This window comes from Mchenga conophoros, linkage group LG1 (genome assembly GCF_057382185.1).
Source record: "Mchenga conophoros isolate Kocher_MC1m ecotype Shallow Benthic linkage group LG1, M_conophoros_male_GT1.1, whole genome shotgun sequence".
Lineage (NCBI taxonomy): Eukaryota > Metazoa > Chordata > Actinopteri > Cichliformes > Cichlidae > Mchenga > Mchenga conophoros.
The window spans coordinates 18,041,661-18,060,206 of NC_140526.1; the positions used below are offsets into that span (position 1 = coordinate 18,041,661).

Sequence of the window (18,546 nt, forward strand, 5' to 3'; positions counted from 1 at the left end):
CAGACACAGACACTAACTGGATGTGGGGATACAGCAGACAGGGGAGACAGCAACTATGGAACACAGAAAGAAAACCAGAACACTAAAACTCTAACCAAACCCCACCCAGGGAACCTAAACTAAGAATGATCCTAAAACCCATTAAGCAAAGCTAGAATATAATGAAATAACAAAATCAAAGAACCAAAAACACAAAACACTGGGTCAACGACCCAGGGACCCTAACACTGTATTTTACAAGCTGTTGGTTTAAATGATAAATTTATTGATTTACTGATCTAGTGCTTTTCTACTAGAGCTGGGCGATATAACGATAACGATATGTATCGCGATATAACTTTTACTCGATAGAGAAATTAAACTATCGCGATAGACCTCGCCGCTCTTGTCCTCTTAAAAAAAAAAAAAAGAAAAAAAAAGTCATCCAATCCAAATTAAGTAGCGCAGAGCCGAACCAATCACAGCCGCAGCGTCACGTCACGTGACTTGTTACGTACAGCACAAGTGCCAAGGCGCACGTGCGTATTTGTTTGTGAAGCAGCTAGCAGCTAACCGCCGTGTCGACTGGGTGATGGAGAAAATGAGTGCACCAAGTAGAGAAAAATCAACCGAGAGAACGGAAGAGAACACAGATGACAGCTCGAATGCCGAAGAGATTGTCGAAAGGAAGGGCCGGAAAAGTTCCGTAGTGTGGAGATATTTCGGCTATTTGAAGTCCGACAAAAAACAGAGTAGCACGCACTGTAAGTTGTGCCGACAGCATGTTCCCACCAAGACTGGTAATACAACTAACCTGTTTCATCACCTGAAGCAGTGCCACCCACAAGAGCACGCTCAATCTCTGACTGAAAGTGCTAATTTGTCATCGAAAACAACCGGGGGAATCCCTGCGAAGCAGCAACAGTCAATTGAGTCGGCTTTCTCCAGCGTCTTACCATATGACAAAAAAGCTAAGAGACATAGCGACATAACGAATGCCATAGCCTACTGTCTTGCTAAAGACATGCTACCAATAAACACGGTCGAAAATGAAGGATTCAAGCAGCTAATTAAGGTACTGGATCCTCGTTACCAACTCCCTGGACGTAAACATTTCTCTCAGATAGCGCTTCCAACGCTATATAGAGACTGCTGTGAGGCTGTTGAGAAGGAGCTACAAACTGTATCGTTCTTCGCTACTACATCCGACATGTGGTCAAGTTGCACGTCAGAACCTTACCTTAGCCTTACTGCCCACTATATCGACCAAGACTGGAATCTGAAAAGCAAATGTGTTCAAGCTGCCTACCTTCCCGACGACCACACGGGTGAAGTAATTGCATTAGGACTGTCAGAAGCGCTTGCATCCTGGGGACTGAGTGAAGACAAACAAGTCTGCATCACAACCGATAGTGGGACAAATATAGTGAAGGCCACATCCCTGAATAACTGGACCCGGCTGCAGTGCTTCGGACATCGACTTCACTCAGCTATCGGTAAGTTGGGAAGCAGAATAAAATTAAAAATGCCTCTTTTAATTGTGTTTTTGAGCCCATGTAAACATATTAAAAGCTAGAGATCTAAATCACTTCAATGGTTATTGTTAAAAAATAAACATCAGAAAGAATATTCTTCATGTCAGCCTATTTATTTGAGGTAATAGTTGCTGTTGGCATGCATAATAGGCAAATATTCAGTCACTCTTCAGTGTAAATCAAGTTGACAAAATGTGCCAAATAAAATTTAGAATTTTGGGGTTCTATCAGGATCCCAATTGGCTAATACAGAACCTCAGCTCTTTAAGAACAAGTGATGAAAACGTCAAACAATGATGTTGATAACACCAGCCTCTGTCACCTTTTTAAATATAAGAAAAAAAAATTTGGTCAGTCTGTCAGCAAAATTTAAAAAAGTAAAAGTACAATCATAGCAAGTAAATGTGTTTTCAGGGCAGTGAAATTTATTTGTGACTGGAAAAAAAAAATCAAAAATCTTAAATTAAATTCTGAGGTTAATATGTGCTATTATTTACCTTTTTATCCACAGAAAAAGCCGGCAAAGACAAGAGGATGGAGCGAGCTGTGGCCGTGTGTAAGAGGGTGGTGGCCACCTTCAGTTTCTCTTGGAAGAAGAAAAGGGAATTGGCTGCTGCTCAGGAGGAGCTTCACCTACCCCAGCACAAGTTAGTGACAGAGTCGCCCACCAGGTGGGGCTCACGCCAAAAAATGGTTGGGAGGGTTCTGGAGCAACATAAAGCTATCTCTCAGGTCCTCAGTGCAGATAAGAAGACCAGGCACTTGGTTCCCTCCTGGCAAGATCTAGATGTTCTGGAGTCTGTGCATGTGGCCCTGAACCCACTACTGGAATTCACAGATTCACTTTCTGGAGAGTGTTACGTGAGTGTGTCCTACCTCAAGCCGATGCTTCACCTTTTCAGAACACAGATTCTGAAACCATCTGAGGTTGAAACACAACTTACAAAAGACCTTAAGATGACAGTCATGACATACCTTGATGAAAAGTACAATGACCAGATTACAAATGAACTGCTTGATGTTGCAACCCTGCTAGATCTGCGCTTCAAAGTACAATACATTAATGCAGAACACGTTGATGCCATCAAAATGAGAGCAGTGTATGAGATGTTGGGGCAAATTGAGCACCCATCCACTTCAGCTGGAACGGAGGAAACAGAAGATGGTGGAGCTGCTGCAGTACTACCAACCCAGAAGAAACAGAGAAAGTCACTGGGCAGTTTCTTTAAGAAATCCCACCCCACCAGCACAGGGCTCACTGAGAAAGAGACAGTTGAAAAGTACTTGCTGGCACCTGATGCAGACAGTGAAATGGACCCACTTGAGTGGTGGAAAATCAACAACAGAAGCTTCCCAAGAGTTAGCTGCCTGGCAAAGCGCTACCTGTGCATCCCCGCAACCAGCAGCCCCTCTGAGAGGGTATTATGAGCACATCGCCTGCAATGCTCACATTCTCCAGAGGACCATCACGGTATGTCTCGATAGCAGTGGTTTTGTCGGTGTACTGGCAAAGTGCCGCAAGATTGTTGGTCATTTTAAACAAAGCCCTGCGAGTACCACAGAACTTAACCAACAACAAGTAGCACTCGGAAAGAAGAGCGATCAACTTATACAGGATGTACCCACCAGGTGGAACTCGACTCTCGCAATGGTCTCACGCCTCCTATGTAACCGAGAGGCTGTCCAGGCTACGTTGGACCAACAGAACCACAGGTTGGTCTTGCCAACCGAAGCTGAGTGGGCGAAACTGCAGAGGCTGGAGCTCCTGCTTGAACCATGCAAGTAAGTTCAAATAAACACCTTCCCATTTTAATTATATAAACTACTGTTACATGTGTAAAATCAAAATTAATGAACATAACAAGGAACTTTTAAGGACAATTAAATTGGAAATCAGTTACACTTTGATTTAAATGAATCCAGCTAGGTTTATTTAGCAAACCTCTCCACCTCTGCAGGTATGTGACAGAGCTGCTGGGTGGTGAGGCCTACGTCTCTTGCTCTGTAGTGCTGCCTGCTTTTCGCCATCTGTACCGTGTCATGCACATTACTGATGATGATCCTGCCTACGTGGTGAAGTTCAAGAATGCCTTCCAGAAGGATCTGGCAGCACGACGAGCTAATGGCAACGAGATATGGTTCGAGGTGGCCACAGCATTGGATCCACGGTTTAAGGATTTGAAATGTCTTCCAAGAGAAAAGAGGGAACAGGTAGGACAATAAGGTTAAGCTGGACTAATGAGTCCAATTCATTATCAAATCAAACTTTTATTTATTATATGGAACACAAAGTTCTTTACAAGATTAAATAAAATAAAAAAAAGCACTTAGTTTTAATCACAATCATTCATTCATTCATTCATTCATTCATTCAGGTGTGGACCATTCTGGAGAATATGCTCCAGGCAGCAGAGCCCAGAAGAGCAGATAGTCTCCAGCCCTCCACAGAGGATGATGGACCAGCTCAGAAGAAGAGGAGGAGCGAACTCCTTCTGGGGTCTGACTCTGACTCAGAAGATGGAATTGAGTCTGGAGAGCTGCAGCGCTACAGAGCAGAACCCAGCATCAGTATTGATGACTGTCCCCTGCAGTGGTGGTATGCTCACTCAGGAGTCTATGAAAAGCTGTCAGTCCTAGCACAAAAGTACCTGGCCTCCCCAGCTACCTCTGTACCCTGTGAGAGACTCTTTAGCCTTGCAGGCCACATAGTGCAAAAGAAAAGGGCAGCCTTGCTTCCAGAAAATGTTACCAGGCTGGTGTGTCTTAGCGACTGGCTGAGGAAGAAGAAATGAGACACATGTGGTCAGCATAGCTGCTGTGTCATTTGTAGCCTACTAGAATAGATTGCTTGATGTTCAGCACTTTTTTTTGTGATGGAAGAATACTTTGATGTGCTAACTTGCAGCACTGCAATGTCAGTTTTATTTTTCATTATCTGAAGCAGAGGAATTTCAGTGCTGTATTGCTCAGAAAAGAGCAACTCTGATGTGCTAACTTGCAGCACTTAATTTATTTGATTTTATTTGTATTTATTTTTCCACTTATTTTACAAAAGAATACAACAGTATGTAAATGGTTGCATCTGTTTAACGTTTGTTAAACAATAAATGACTTTATAAAGTCACTTTCTTTGTTATATCAGTCTTTTGGTCTGCCACAATAAGTTGAGGGCTTTCCTCAGCTATTTTTAGGTGAGATTAAAAAAGAGATTAATTAGATCAATTAATTAAAAATCATAATTAATTAATCTCTATTTTTTTTTAATCTCTTGACAGCACTACATATATATATATATATACACACACATATATACATATATATATACACACACACATATACATATATACACATACATATATACGCACATATATACACACATATATACACATATATATATATATGTGTATATGTGTATATATGTGTATGTGTGTGTGTATGTGTATATATATATATATATATATATATATATATATGTATGTATATGTATGTGTGTGTGTGTGTATATATATATATATGTGTGTGTATATATATATATATGTGTGTGTATATATATATGTGTGTGTGTGTGTGTGTGTGTGTGTGTGTGTTGCACCTTGGATGTGTACCTAGGATTTAAAGAATGTTCTGTTAGCATCTTTATTTTAAAACTGTTGGAAAAGCTCAGCTATACAACAAGGAGAGTGAGAATTTCCTTTTAGTTCTCAGTTCATTTGATATTGACATTGACAAAAGTTAGTCAATTTTGTCTGTTCTTCTGTAAAAAAAAAACTAAGATTTATTTTTAGAATTAATATTTTGTTTCTAAGTGGAAGTGACAATTTAGTAGTCTGTTTTGTTTGTTCTATTTTCAAACTTAAACGCTTTAGCGGCTGCTTTTTGTTTAGTTTGCAATATTTGCCTTTATTTATTTGAAACTGAAGTCTCATTTTCCTTAAGTACATCTGCCCTGTTTAACTTATTATGGTAAATAAATATTTAAATCAAAACAAGCGGCTGATTATTTCACATTTTACTTGTGAGCAACGGCACATTTAAATCTTACAAATTTAGTTATTTGGCTTATATCGTGATATATATCGTTATCGCCTGAAATGAAAAAAACATATCGTGATATGGAAAAATCTCATATCGCCCAGCTCTATTTTCTACTACATGAAAACTCAGACACACATTGATAAAGTGCTTTATTCTATAACTTTAAGTGCTTTTTATCTATTATGCACACACTCAAAGTTGAAAGTGTATCAGGGGCAATCAAGGACACTAAATGTGGAGTGTAGAAGCCAGGAATCAAAATGGAATGGCTACAGCCACCAAACTAAGTTAACAAAGTTTGTTTTGTGTTTGAAGCTACAGTAATAGTGTAGACAGCCTAACTCTGTCAGGGTTTCTGGGTCTTTGACCCAGTATTCTTAGTTCATGTTCACTGTTTATATTCTGTCTGCTTCACCTCCTGTTTTATTGTGTTAGCCTTGGTCCATGTGCATTATGTTCCGTCCTCTTCCCGTTTATCATTAGGTCATTATGTTCAGCTGTGTACTCACCAGGTTCTAATCTCTCATCACTCAGCCTGTGTATTTATGTCCCTCAGTTCAACCAGTCCAATGTCGTGTCATTGATGTTATTGTGATGTTGTTCTCGCCGCTGTTAGGTTGTCCTCTGTTCAGTTCCGTCAGGTCAGCCGGTCAGTTGTCAGTCAGTCTTTCATTCATCCATTCAGTCAGTCGTCCAGCCGGCCAGCCGTTTCCTACTTCTGTTCTGTTTGTTCACTCCGTTGACAATAAAACACCAATCTTCACCTACCTGTGAGTCCAGCGTTTGGGTCCTCCTTCTTTCGTCCACGACCTCATCCTGACAAACTCTAACAAAAACATATTATGAAAAGGCTAGAGAATCACTTCTCAACAGGACTGTGAAAGCAGTGGATGTAGTAACTGATTGCATTCTCTTTATCTAATCGGTCCCATAACCCACAAACATTGCATGATGTTTAAAGCCTTGAAATCTTTTCGTGTGAAGCTACTTTACCTGCAGATAATATAATCTGTCTGAGTGAAATTGCAAAGAGGGCTATCAAAGTTAACATATTATGAAATATTCAAATGTCACTTGACAGAAATATTATTACACTGACACAAAAAAAAATACTACAGGCAGTCGACCCATGATTTTGTGTAAGTTTGATATTAGTCAGCTATTTTCAACTAAAAAAGCTTGTTTATATACGGGGTGGCTGTAGCTCAGGTGGTAGAGCAGGGCATCCATCGGAGTATAAATGTATGTGAATGTTAGATAGGGAACACTTGGAAACAGCCTAGAAAAAAGTGCTTGTCCAAATGGGTGTGAATGGGTGAATGAACAAGTTGTACATTTATACATATAGATAGAGTAGAAAAGCGCTATATAAGAACCAATCCATTTACCATCTAAACTGGCTAAAGGAGTTTGATAGAATTGTTTTTAAAAAATGAACTGCGACAAGGCAGCACGGTGGCACGGTGGTTAGCACTGTTGCCGCACAGCAAGAAGGTCCTGAGTTCAATTCCAACATCAGGCCAGGGTCTTTCTGTGTGGAGTTTGCATGTTCACCCCATGTTTGTGTGGGTTCCCTCTGGGTACTCCGGCTTCCTCCCACTGTCCAAAGACATGCAACTTGTGGGGATAGTTTAATTGGAAAATCCAAATTGCCATTACGTGTGAATGTGAGCGTGAATGGTTGTCTGTCCCTGTGTGTTAGCCCTGCAACAGACTGGTGACCTGTCCAGGGTGTATCCCGCCTCTCGCCCTATGACAGCTGGGATAGGCTCCAGTGCCCCCTGCAACCCTGAAAAGGATAAGCAGAAGCGAATGGATGGATGTAACTACAACAAGGATATGAGTGACAGCAATTTCAAGATAGTATAATGGTGCAGGATATTTTTTTCTGCATACAAGGCACGTTCTTGACCTAATCAAATCCAGTCACATTCATAAATGCTACACAGAAAGTCTTTGTATAAATACGTGTTTATTGGAACTGAAGCATGTTTAAGCCTCCACATACACTGGGGGACATTTAAAGGTGCCAGAGAAAACCCAGGAGCAAATTTTCAATGCAGTGTTGAAGCCGCAGTCAGTCAATTTGAATTAGTCAGAAACTGATTCAGTTCATGCGACTGCAAGTGTGCAGGATTCTGTTGTTATGGTCTTAATTGATTGTGGGTAATTATGAAATCAATAATGGATGTAACAAAGGAAGGGTTCAATGCTGGGAAATGGGTGCATTAAGCATTAACAATTTCTTGCACTTCCTAGAGAGAACAGTTTACCACTTGTGGTGGGGATAGGGTTCAACAATGTGGACTCTACAATTTGAGGGTGGATTGGACCCTCAAACATTTACATCACTCAAGATCTTTGTTTCATATGCTGTAAGTCTTCATGAAGTGGGATATTTAGTTATAAATAGGGTCAAATCCTAAACCTGTAAAAACATGACTTCTTGCTCTCTCTATGCAACTTGATTGAACTTGTCAGTGGATTATTTAAAATTAATCGCCTTTTTAAATAATTATTTATGCTTTAACCACCATTTTCCTTTCTCATTACATCCAGTAAGTATCTTCATATTGCTCTATTTGTTTCTCCTCAGCAGATTCAAATCCAATTTGGGGGAGAAGAAGACTGTGGGCCAAAGAGCAAGTAATTACTTTTTGGTGCAAGTGCCCTCCTTTGGAAATTTAGCAAACACATTACATTTTGGCTGACAACTGCTTAACCACAAGGCTATTTGGTCCAAAGCTGGATGAGTAAGCATGAGATAACTGTTCAAGAGGCAAAGCCCTTTAGCAGCAATATTAATTCTGAATATTGCTCATTGGAAGTAAAAGAGGAAGTTGGGTGATGAACTGTAGAATCACAAAGTTGGCAGAGGGAGTAGGATGGGATGGATGCCACTGGAAGCAGCTGTTCAATTCCTGACAGTCAATTTTTGTCTTCTTTTCATCATTCCCATGAAAGTTTAAACCAAAACCACATGGTTAACTGACCGTAACTAAATACATGTACAATAACACAATGGAACGGTTTTGTCTAAACTCTCCCAAATCAGCTATATATAAGCAAACCTTGACAACAGCAAGGTTTTGGAAGACTTCAGGCCTCCCAGACTGTGTGGACAGTTGGCATATTTTCTCCGTTCAATCTGGATGCATGATATAAAAGCAGACATGTTCATAAAAATATTGCTAGTATGTCTTGTCTTGTAGTTATCATGACACTCAGGACCAGGAGAAATGTCAACTTTCAACAACGTAGTAAATGTTGCAAAAACAGTAAGAAATGACATGCCCAAAGATGTTAATTTATTACTTTTACCTTTTCTTATAGGTGTTTCTTATAAGTCACAATAGAGAGCATGAAATAGCTGGATTGTATAAAGGTTTTTAATAAATGGCCTGCATTTGTATAGCGCTTTACTCAGTCACTAAGAAACCCAAAGCGCTTTACACTACATTCAGTCATTCACCCATTCACACACACATTCACACACTGGTGATGGCAAGCTACATTGTAGCCACAGCTGGGGCCTGGGGCGCACTGACAGAGGCGAGGCTGCAGGACACTGGCGCCACAGGGCCCTCTGATCACCACCAGATAGCCATAAACTCAGAAGATTTTAATTTATACCTTTTGTCATATATTTGGGCATTTAAATAGACAATATAAAAAGTTGCAGCTAATGTGCTTTTAGCCATGCTTTAATCTTTACTGTGTGTCAGAGTTTGTAAACTGAAGGGCCCATAGGCAACATTTTTAATTTTAACAAGCCTTTTTTTAGTTGAATGTAAAATTCAAAAACTAGGTCTAAATCTAAAAGGAAATCCAAATCCAGACATCAAAGAGAAATATCATGGACACTTTGACAAAGACTAAGAGGAAGAAGGGGCCTATTTATACACAGAAGGTAATGAGCAAAACGGAGACAGGTGGGGAAAATGGGACAGAGGTCCAGAAAATCATAAGGGGAAGAAGTAAAACTCAAGCCCAGACACAGGAGACAGCAGTTTTGAAAATAATACAGGAAATTAACCCAAGCAAACTCAGAGACAAGTATAATGTTGCTGCCTGAGTTGGACTCAGCGACTCGGGAGACTGAGGAGACTTTTTATTAGATTTTTATAGCTTTTATTGCATTAAGTTCACTGGAAAAAGTAAGCGGACACAACTCTACATGAGAATGAAAGATCTAGAGAGAAACAGACTATAGAGAAGAGAGAGAAAAAGAGAGACAAACACCCCAAGCCATTCAGGACCATAACAACAAGATGACTCACACTGAACGTTAAACATGGGAACAGAGGGAGGCTGGAATACTAATGAACAAAGCAGGAACTAAGAAAAAATTAAAAAATACATACAACAACACACAAATCTAAACTATAAATAATAAATATAAATAACTATAAATATAAAACTGAGATGTATTTAATCAAGGATACAAAACTCAAAACAAATACAATTCTGAGAAACACAATTTCTTTATAATAAATGAATTAATTAATGGTAATGTCGCGATCATTGGTGATGTGAACATTGAACATTACAATAATATAGTAATATGGAGAGTGCTGATTTTTCAAATTTATATCTAAGATGTATGATGTTACATTTGTCATTCACTGTGCTCCAAATGTCTTGTCATTGGATGAAAAAACTCTGTTGGACTGTGTATTGTGGCGAGCTCAGACAAGGGGGAGACAGAGGTGTTGTTTGGTCTTGCTTCCCCGTATTGCCAGGGAGCACAGCTGTTTATTTTCAACAGAAAAACACCGCCGCTAACCCAACTGCTCAGCGTAGCTCTAGCATAACAACAACAAAAAAGGGCGCTCTCTCACCCAAAAAACCCCCACACAGTCGCAGAGAGAGCGCGTCACATGGTAACCAGAGCAACATAACGCTACCACCTGAAATAACAGAACACAGTTGTTAAACACAAAAGTATGATCAATAGTAAAATGTGTGATGGCTTTTTCCACAGCTTGCCATTCACAACTGGTGCAAAGAATACAGTTACAGACTTAGTTCTAGTGATAGAGGAAAGAGCACCTTTCTGATGAAAAAAGAAGGCACTAGTTCTCCTGTTTTTGGAATTGTAAAGCACTTTGTGTGCCTTGAAAAGCGCTATATAAATCCATTATTATTATTATTAAACTAGTTTTCAGCTAACAGCTGAAAACCCTGTATATCTCACCATGTTATTCTGTATCTCCTTAAAAGAATCTAAGAAAAAATGACAAGGTCATCCCTGGCAATATACAAAGAAAGACCACCTAGTTTTTTGACAAATCACCTTCATATGGTTAAAAACTATATTCTATATTAGTCTCATAGTCCAGTTGGCAGGATAATCCTCAAAGAGATATTGGTTTAAAATTTATCTCAGCATGCTGTGCTGTGTGTCAACAAAAAAAGAAAGAAAAACAAAGTGGAAAACAGAAGAAATGGCAGGTCTTATTGTACAAAATGTTTATGGAAAACTGCAAAGAATCAACACAGTCTATTTTAGAGGCATGGAGGAATGATTTGCAAATGGATGTATCTGATGATAACTGGTATAAATCGTGCTTCTTGGCCCAGAATCAGACAAATGGTGCACAAGACAGTATATTACCCCCTCAAAATTGCATCATTTTATCCCAAACATCCCCGACACCTGTACTAAGTGTGGAGTGGATAGGGGCCCTTTGTTTTATTGCATATGGGAGTGCTCACATGTGAAAGTGTTTTGGGAAAAGGTAATAAATTTGTTAAGCCAAATCATTGGTGATGTGATTCCACTTGATCCCAAACTATGTATTTTAAATGTATACCTGAATAATTTTGTACCTGCTGCAAACATTAGAGCTCTGTTAACGATCGAACTTTTGGAAGCCAAGTGATGTATTGCTAAGTGCTGGAAAGATTAAAAAATATGTGGACGATCTCATTGGCTCAATGGACATATATACTAACACTGGGGGAAATAACTTGTGCATTAAGAAACAAACTGGACAAGTTTGGAGGTTTTGGGCCATATGGTCAAGATTCTACAACTTGAAAACTTTAAAACTTGTTAAAACCAATAAATAAATGAGTAAAAGAAAGAAAGAAAGAAAGAAAGAAAGAAAGAAAGAAAGAAAGAAAGAAAGAAAGAAATGAGAAAAAAGGCAGATCTAAAAAGTATCTATTCCAGATGAACAGTTTCTAAAAGTCATGTCCTTAAGAAATAGTTGGGAAAAATCCTACAAAGACCTAAAAAAGGACATGTGAAATGCAGCTGGCCTTTCGTTGATTCAGCTACTGTTTACTGAAACCTCACCAGAAATGGCCTCGGTGAAAGGGTGACTGTCAACAAGCCATTCTTAACTATGGGAAATGAGGAGAAAAAGCTATGATATGCCAAATTAGAAGACAAGAACTGGACTGAAAATTTGTGACAATGGATGATAAGGACTGATTAATCCACATTTTATTTTTTTATTTCAAGTCATTATCTTTATGATTTTCCTCATGCTGTGCATTTTCCATTACTATACCTCTCTGACCTGTCTTCCCCATGTGATGTTTGTGTAATGAATGTATGGTAGGAAGGGTGAGATGGCGCTGGCAAGGCTGGCACCCCTAACCCAATTTCCCTCCAGATGAATAAAGTATTATCAATCAATCAATCAATCAATCAATCAATCAATCAATCAATCAATCAATCAAACAATCAATCAATCAATCTTTAGAGGAGTTCAGTAGAGTGTCTACAGCCATATTTAAAACATGATAGAGGTTCTGCTAAGATTTGAGGTTGCATTTCAGTTAGTGTTGCAGATCTTATCAAAAATGGAGTAGCATCACAGTTTAAATCATTGAGCTATACTGTCTAAAATGTGTCTGACTGGCTTGATTTGTTAGCATGACAGTGATCCCAAACACACTGCCAATGCAATAAAAGTAAACCTGAATAGTAAAACACACAATGACTGGAACACTATCAGTCATGAGCCCAGACCTCAACATTATTTTTCAATACCATCTGGACACTGTCTGATTGGCAGCGGCTTCATTTTTCAGCATTACAGTGATCCCGAAGCCAGTGCCAAAGCAGTAAAAGCAAACCTGAATAGAACAAAAACACAATGGAACACTACGAGTCATGGATTGGCCTCCCCAGAGCCTGGACCTCAACATTAAAACACTGTGGGATCATCTTGAGAGAGAACAAAAAGCAACCAACATCCATAGAAGAGTTTTGAATGCCTGTCAAGAAGCCTGGAGAGTTATTTCTGAAGGTTACTTAAATAAATTATTAGAAATCTTGCCTAAGAAATCTCGGACTTTTAAGCTTGTTAGAGTTGCACACACTCTGTTTATGCCTTACATACTGTAGTTCCACAAGTGTTTGCACAAGTTTTTCCATAAGTCACTGCATTCATTTCCCTTGCAAAGTATTTGGAAATGAGGATGGGTTAAGAGTTTTGCACAGTAGTGTAAATGATCTGAAGCTAACACTTCAGCTAATCCCAGTACAACCCAACTGTTAGTAATTTCTCACTATTTTAAGGGATTTTTTTGGCCAGCCACCAAGAAACATGAGCAGATCGTCAATGCTACGGAGATGAAGGTGCTCAGGTGGGCTTAACCCGCCTGGATCATGTGACGAATGAAGGAGTTGCCCCAATGAAAAGAAAATGAGGGAAGCGCGCCTAGAGTGGTATGGACGTGCGCAGAAAATACAGTGTCAAGAACAGCCCTCCAACTCGACACTGGAGGCCGCTCACCTCAAGGAAGACTGAAAAAGCAGTGGATGGACGTCATCATTGAAGACATGCGCTCAGTGGATCTCACCCCAGAGGACACCCAAGACCAACCCAAATGGAGAAGACAGAGCCACGCAGCGTACTCTGTGCTGGGAAGATGCTAAGAAGAGAGTAAGGTGTTTTTTTATTAGTAAAGAAGACAGTTCTTTTCTATCTTTTTTTAAATTGTTTGTTTGTTTGTTTGTTTGTTTGTTTGATTGATTGATTGATTGATTGATTGATTGATTGATTGATTGATTGATTGATTGATTGATTGTACTGTTTCATTTTAACTTAAAATGTGACGATATCTTCATATACCACTTGGTATCAAACTCTAAATACACAAAAAGTGATGATATTTGTTTTTCCTGAATATACGCATTAAATAAATACATCCCTACAGAATATTTGTATTCTGTAGCGCAAGTGGAAAACTGTTATATGTAGCAAGGCAAAAACAAATAATCCTGTTCATAATCTCATATCATATTGTGAGCTACTGAAGGCCTATAAGCATAACTGCAACAAAGTAAAATTCTGGTATTATCATAAAGATGTTTAGTGCAGTAATTGCTTATGTATGTATGTTATACAAGAAATTAAGGACAAAATATGGGGGCAAATTGCATCTCTGTTACATTGAGATGGTCTTCTTAGTGTTTTGAACAAATATGTTAAAATTTTAGTATTCGCTTTTATACGCAGATATTTTTGCTTTGTAGCACACATAGGAGGGGTTATTATCCAAATCTTGCGTTGCCTTTTATATGGCTTCTGAGACCTATAGCTTTTTAGACTATGTGTTATTCAACGTTTACACAGAGGTAATGAGCATGTGCAAATGTGTATGTGATCAGTGTTTTAAAATGTCTGGCCTGTCATTGTCCTGTAAAATCACTTAATGCAGTGACTGTGTAGAAACACTGAAATATTTTGAAATATATTGGGAAGCGACAAGTGCAAAGATTGCAAAAGGACTGTCACGATACCTAAGAGTATTTGTATTCAGTGTGTATCCTAAAGATTAAAGTTATAACAGAAATGAACAAACGTTTATAAACCTCAGTTTTGTAACTGCCAAGAGGGTAACGGCATTATTTGGAAGGAAAACTTAGAAATCAGCTGCTTCACACTGGATAAGACATGCAATATCAAACATTTTACTAGAAAGAATGAAATACATTTAAAGACAAACAAAAACATCTGAAATGGTCTGAGGGCCCCAACTTCAAAGATCAGACAGAATAACTGTTTAAACCATGCAGTGTTTGGATTATTCTTTCTTTTGAACTAATACAAATAATATTTTTATGCTAATTTTCATTTCTTTATTTTCATGTACTTGCATGAATTTCACTAGAAGAGTGTGGATTCCTATTTTTCAGTTGACAGGAGCAATTTGTTGTTCATTTGCTCTTTTTTATTTACAGCTTATTTTCAGATTTGTTTCAATCCATAAAATATTGTTGAAAACAGTTTCAAGTGATACAACTCTAGATTAATTTTCATATAATGACTGAAAACTTTTTCAGTATTTTAGGTTGTAGTTTTGGTGTCCTAGAGAAGGAAAATTACTCAAATTCTCCTGTTTGTAGTGGGTGTCTTTTTTAAGGTCTTTAGCAGCATTTTCACATTTGCTCTAAGGTAGAGCGGATATGAAAATGCTGCAAAAGCATTCATACTCTAAGGTTTTCATACTCTAAGGTAATTCATCCAAGGTTCTGTGAAAGATGTGATCAAGACCTGGTCTGTGCCAAACAACCAGTTATTCTTCAGATTTTAGATAGGGGTTCCTACCCGGTTGTCATGGGACGAAAGATGGCCACACCCTGGACAGGTTGCTAGTCTGTGGAGGGCAAACACAGAGAGACAAACAGCCATTCACGGCTCTATGGCCAGTTTAGAAGTGCCAGACTCAGAAGGAAGCTGGGTGACCCAGAGAGAACCCATCAGAACCCCTGGAAACAGGGCAAAACAAACCTTTTTTCTTTTTAATCGTTTTTAATTTATTAATAAATAAATAAATATTTTAAAGATATTTGATGCTGATGCAAAGTTCAGTAAGAAGGTCTACCAACATCAGTAGCTAGTGATGAATCATTACAAATAGTTCCGCTTAACTTGTTCTAGATATTTCCCGGCGAATACAAATAAGGTAGGTCAGATCTTTCTATGACGCCACAGTGGACAGGTAAAGGGGATAATAGAAAGGGATCTGACCCAGCTGGTGTGTGTAAACACAACGCGTATAACGTCTCCCGCTGAGTGGATTGCAACAGAGCTCAGATGAGCTGGGCGCATGCAGACCATCAGGCTACATTCTTAGTCCGGGACTAATTTTTAGTCCTGTACTTCGGTATATGTAAACAGCACCGCCCCGATGGTTGCTTGTTTTAAGCGTGGAACGATCCGCCGGGCTCGATTGACACTGTCTGATCTGCTGCTGCGGATTGCTCAGAATAACAAGGCTGCTCGCTAATTCCCGTCTATCGGGGCTTTCGCCGAAACACCGAGAGAGTAGGGTCCAAAAAAAGCCAACAAGGCAGGCAAGAACGCCGCGCCGCCGCTGTCTGCACCCAAGAATGGCTTCAGGAGACCTTTACGAGGTAGGATAAAAACATGTCTACGGAAAATCCTCTGTAATATTGACGAATAATGGAATTAGGAAGTAAAGGGAAGGGCGTCGCGTATGCAAAAAGCGGTGTCCTAAGCCCTTTAACAGGCGAAACTAACCCGTTTTCAAGCTTGGCAAAGACGAGATTGCCTAATTTAAGCTTATACTTTATGTCGCTTTTGATATACTTTGTCATAATTCTTCACGACTGTAGTAAATGGATAAGATGTAATTTACGGGCTGAACTCCTCAGTCTGTCGCCGAGTTGAAAGTCGTGGTAAAGTGACAGCAGCGCTGAGCGAACGGGCATGGTGAATAGCTACAGACGGAGTGATGGTTCTGAAGGTGCACATACGTGCCAAAAGATATTTTGTCATCACAGCCTCGACAGCGGCGTTAGTGTCACAGGCTGTTTGGCAGACAGAATCAGACACCGGTTTATTTTTGTCAAACGGCGTACGCAACTCGGTGCGAGCTTCTTTCATGGTTGATGCGTGATTTTTGTGAAATTTTGACTCTCGTAGTTATGGGCTTAAAAGTTGCCCGAATGGGTGACAGGAAGGTCACGCTGCCCCCGTGCGCAACATCACTCTGGGAGTGTGTGGGGGCCCGGCGAGGGGGGCGTTCAGAAATTGCACAAAGGCTGGCTCCCTCATCAGTTTTGTCAAATCTGACACATGCTGTCATTAGCTTTTGTCACTCTGGTGTGGTGTCTCGTGTTTGAGCTTATGGTAGAGACACAGATGGGTCTCCCAAGGACAAACAAGTGTACTTATTTAAAGTAATGTACAAAGTTTAAACATGTCACAAAGTCCATCTGAGGAAAAGCTTGGGCATCCACTGAGTGTTTTTAAGTAGATAACATTATCAGCTCACAACACTGCCAAATAATGCATGATGAGTGAAGCTGGATGTCAGCTAAAATACAATAGACTGAATAAGTGAGTGGCATTTATTGCATTTTCCCAAATAGTTAGAACCACTGACTTTAATATTCCGTAAATGAGTGCTCTTTGTCTCAGAAACACATTAAAACTAAAGTAAGATAACACAAGGTTGCCAAAAAGAGAACACATTGGGTTACGTTTTACACTTGATCGTTACACCACCACCCCTCCACTCTCTTACTACTGCCACTATTATTTAGTTTGTTTAAAAAAAAATATTTACTTAATTGCTCCATTTTAGCATAAAGTTTGGCCTCCTCTACCGAAAAATCCAAGGTCCACTACTGACGATGTGTCCCAAATTGTAAAAATTTAGATCAGATCTCTAATCCCTAAACCTAACCAGGGAAAATGGCAGGCTAGCTTGGGTAAAAGAACGAAAGTTGAGGCTCACAAAGATGTGTGCTGCTAAAGTTTCTGGGCTGCTTTCCTCATAAGCTATCCCTCAAGATTTTCTCCATTAAAAGCAATGCATTGTCCAGGATTGTAACATCTAGTGCTTTACTGAATCATTACATTGGTGTCATGCATTCATGAACTACCACTGAGCTATGAAAGCTACTTTCAAGACATTATGCAGTAATTACTGTTGATGTGTGGGGAAAATCCGTCAGCATGCTGTTCACTTGTAACTGTGTGAGTGTACCCTTACACAGGTGAAGTTATTCTGAGCAATTCTGTACTTTTGTTTTGAAGTTTGACTCTTGACACCTCTTCTTGTTCTAAGCGGGCTGTTGCCTTTATGTGAAACCTGCCTCATGTGGCAGCCTGTACTATAAACCTCAAGACTGATCAGTTTTGTATAGAGCTGAAATGACTGCTCATTGCTGAGCAGGTTTTGCTAACAATAATCTGTCTTTGAGTCATTTCTCTGCTAAAATGACTACAGCTGCATCTGATGCCACAGTTGCCAACTGCCACAGTTAAACTGTATTTAACTGGAGAAGCTGACCAGTGTTTACCTGTGCTGCATACCTTTTAGTTTAAAAATGACCATGGAAAAGGGTTGTTTGACATTGCTGCAAGAGTTAATTAACTCTTGCAAATTTAATTCAGTAATAAGTTTTGCGGCCTGTTACCTGATCCATGATAAATTAAACATGATAAATTGAATGTCAGTTCCTCTCGCACTCAGTTCCTTCTTCCATTGTACTTGGAGCTTGGTACCCAATCTCGGGTGCGAGTGATGATATCTACCCCCTGACCTGTCGTCCTGGCTCCACCTTGCCGTAGCATGTGTGTTGTATTTCGTCAACCTCTAGCTGTGAGAGCAGTCCCTTCTTCCGAATGTTGTTTCACCGTCAGTAGTGGGTATCGAAGATTCCATAGGTCCCTCATCCTATTTATGTAACCCGTCCGCTGGGGTTACTTGCGTAGTAGCATTCCAACAGCGCCCTATTTTCGTCTCTTGTCCTCTGATGGCTTCTCGTTCCAGTAGCCCACTTCTTATCAGGGAGCCCTGGTTCCTTAGTACCTGACGAGGACCTTGTTAATGCGGGCGACGTCCGAGCCAGTATGGCTTCATATTTATCTGTTTTGCTCATGTCTGCGATGGGCTTGGTTAGCATAGTGGGTCTAGCCTAGGACCCTTACTGGATACACACAACCCAGTTGGGAATCGAACTTGCGACTCCCGCTCTTACCACTACGCTATCCAGCTG

At 39.7% G+C, this 18,546-nt stretch overlaps 3 protein-coding genes across 3 annotated transcripts in view; all 3 read left to right on the forward strand.

The window, feature by feature from the left end:
- Positions 1 to 580: 580 nt before the first annotated feature.
- On the forward strand, positions 581 to 2,942 carry LOC146583195 (E3 SUMO-protein ligase ZBED1-like). Its single transcript, XM_085267879.1, has 2 exons — positions 581 to 1,475; positions 2,026 to 2,942. The coding sequence occupies exons 1-2, from the start codon at positions 581 to 583 to the stop codon at positions 2,940 to 2,942; spliced, it is 1,812 nt and encodes a 603-aa protein (XP_085124005.1).
- LOC146583196 (E3 SUMO-protein ligase ZBED1-like) lies at positions 2,837 to 4,638 on the forward strand. Its single transcript, XM_085268355.1, has 3 exons — positions 2,837 to 3,296; positions 3,473 to 3,725; positions 3,890 to 4,638. Exons 1-3 carry the CDS (start codon positions 3,163 to 3,165, stop codon positions 4,304 to 4,306), a joined length of 804 nt encoding a protein of 267 aa, XP_085124481.1. The 5' UTR covers positions 2,837 to 3,162; the 3' UTR covers positions 4,307 to 4,638.
- A 10,939-nt stretch (positions 4,639 to 15,577) lies between these two features.
- Positions 15,578 to 18,546, forward strand: part of LOC146583197 (chromodomain Y-like protein 2) — a 50,089-nt gene continuing 47,120 nt past the window's right edge. The window contains exon 1 of the mRNA XM_085268360.1: positions 15,578 to 15,930. Within this exon, the coding sequence (XP_085124486.1) occupies positions 15,907 to 15,930 (24 nt within the window). The 5' untranslated portion in view covers positions 15,578 to 15,906. The remainder of the gene's footprint in view (positions 15,931 to 18,546) is intronic.

Bases quoted from the DNA above. Each gene is read 5' to 3' on its own strand.
- LOC146583195 (XM_085267879.1), top strand. From the start codon at position 581: ATGAGTGCACCAAGTAGAGAAAAATCAACCGAGAGAACGGAAGAGAAC. The intron at 1,476-2,025 runs GTAAGTTGGGAA...TTTTATCCACAG, and splicing joins TCGACTTCACTCAGCTATCG to AAAAAGCCGGCAAAGACAAG.
- LOC146583196 (XM_085268355.1), top strand. From the start codon at position 3,163: ATGGTCTCACGCCTCCTATGTAACCGAGAGGCTGTCCAGGCTACGTTG. The intron at 3,297-3,472 runs GTAAGTTCAAAT...CCACCTCTGCAG, and splicing joins CTCCTGCTTGAACCATGCAA to GTATGTGACAGAGCTGCTGG. The intron at 3,726-3,889 runs GTAGGACAATAA...TCATTCATTCAG, and splicing joins CAAGAGAAAAGAGGGAACAG to GTGTGGACCATTCTGGAGAA.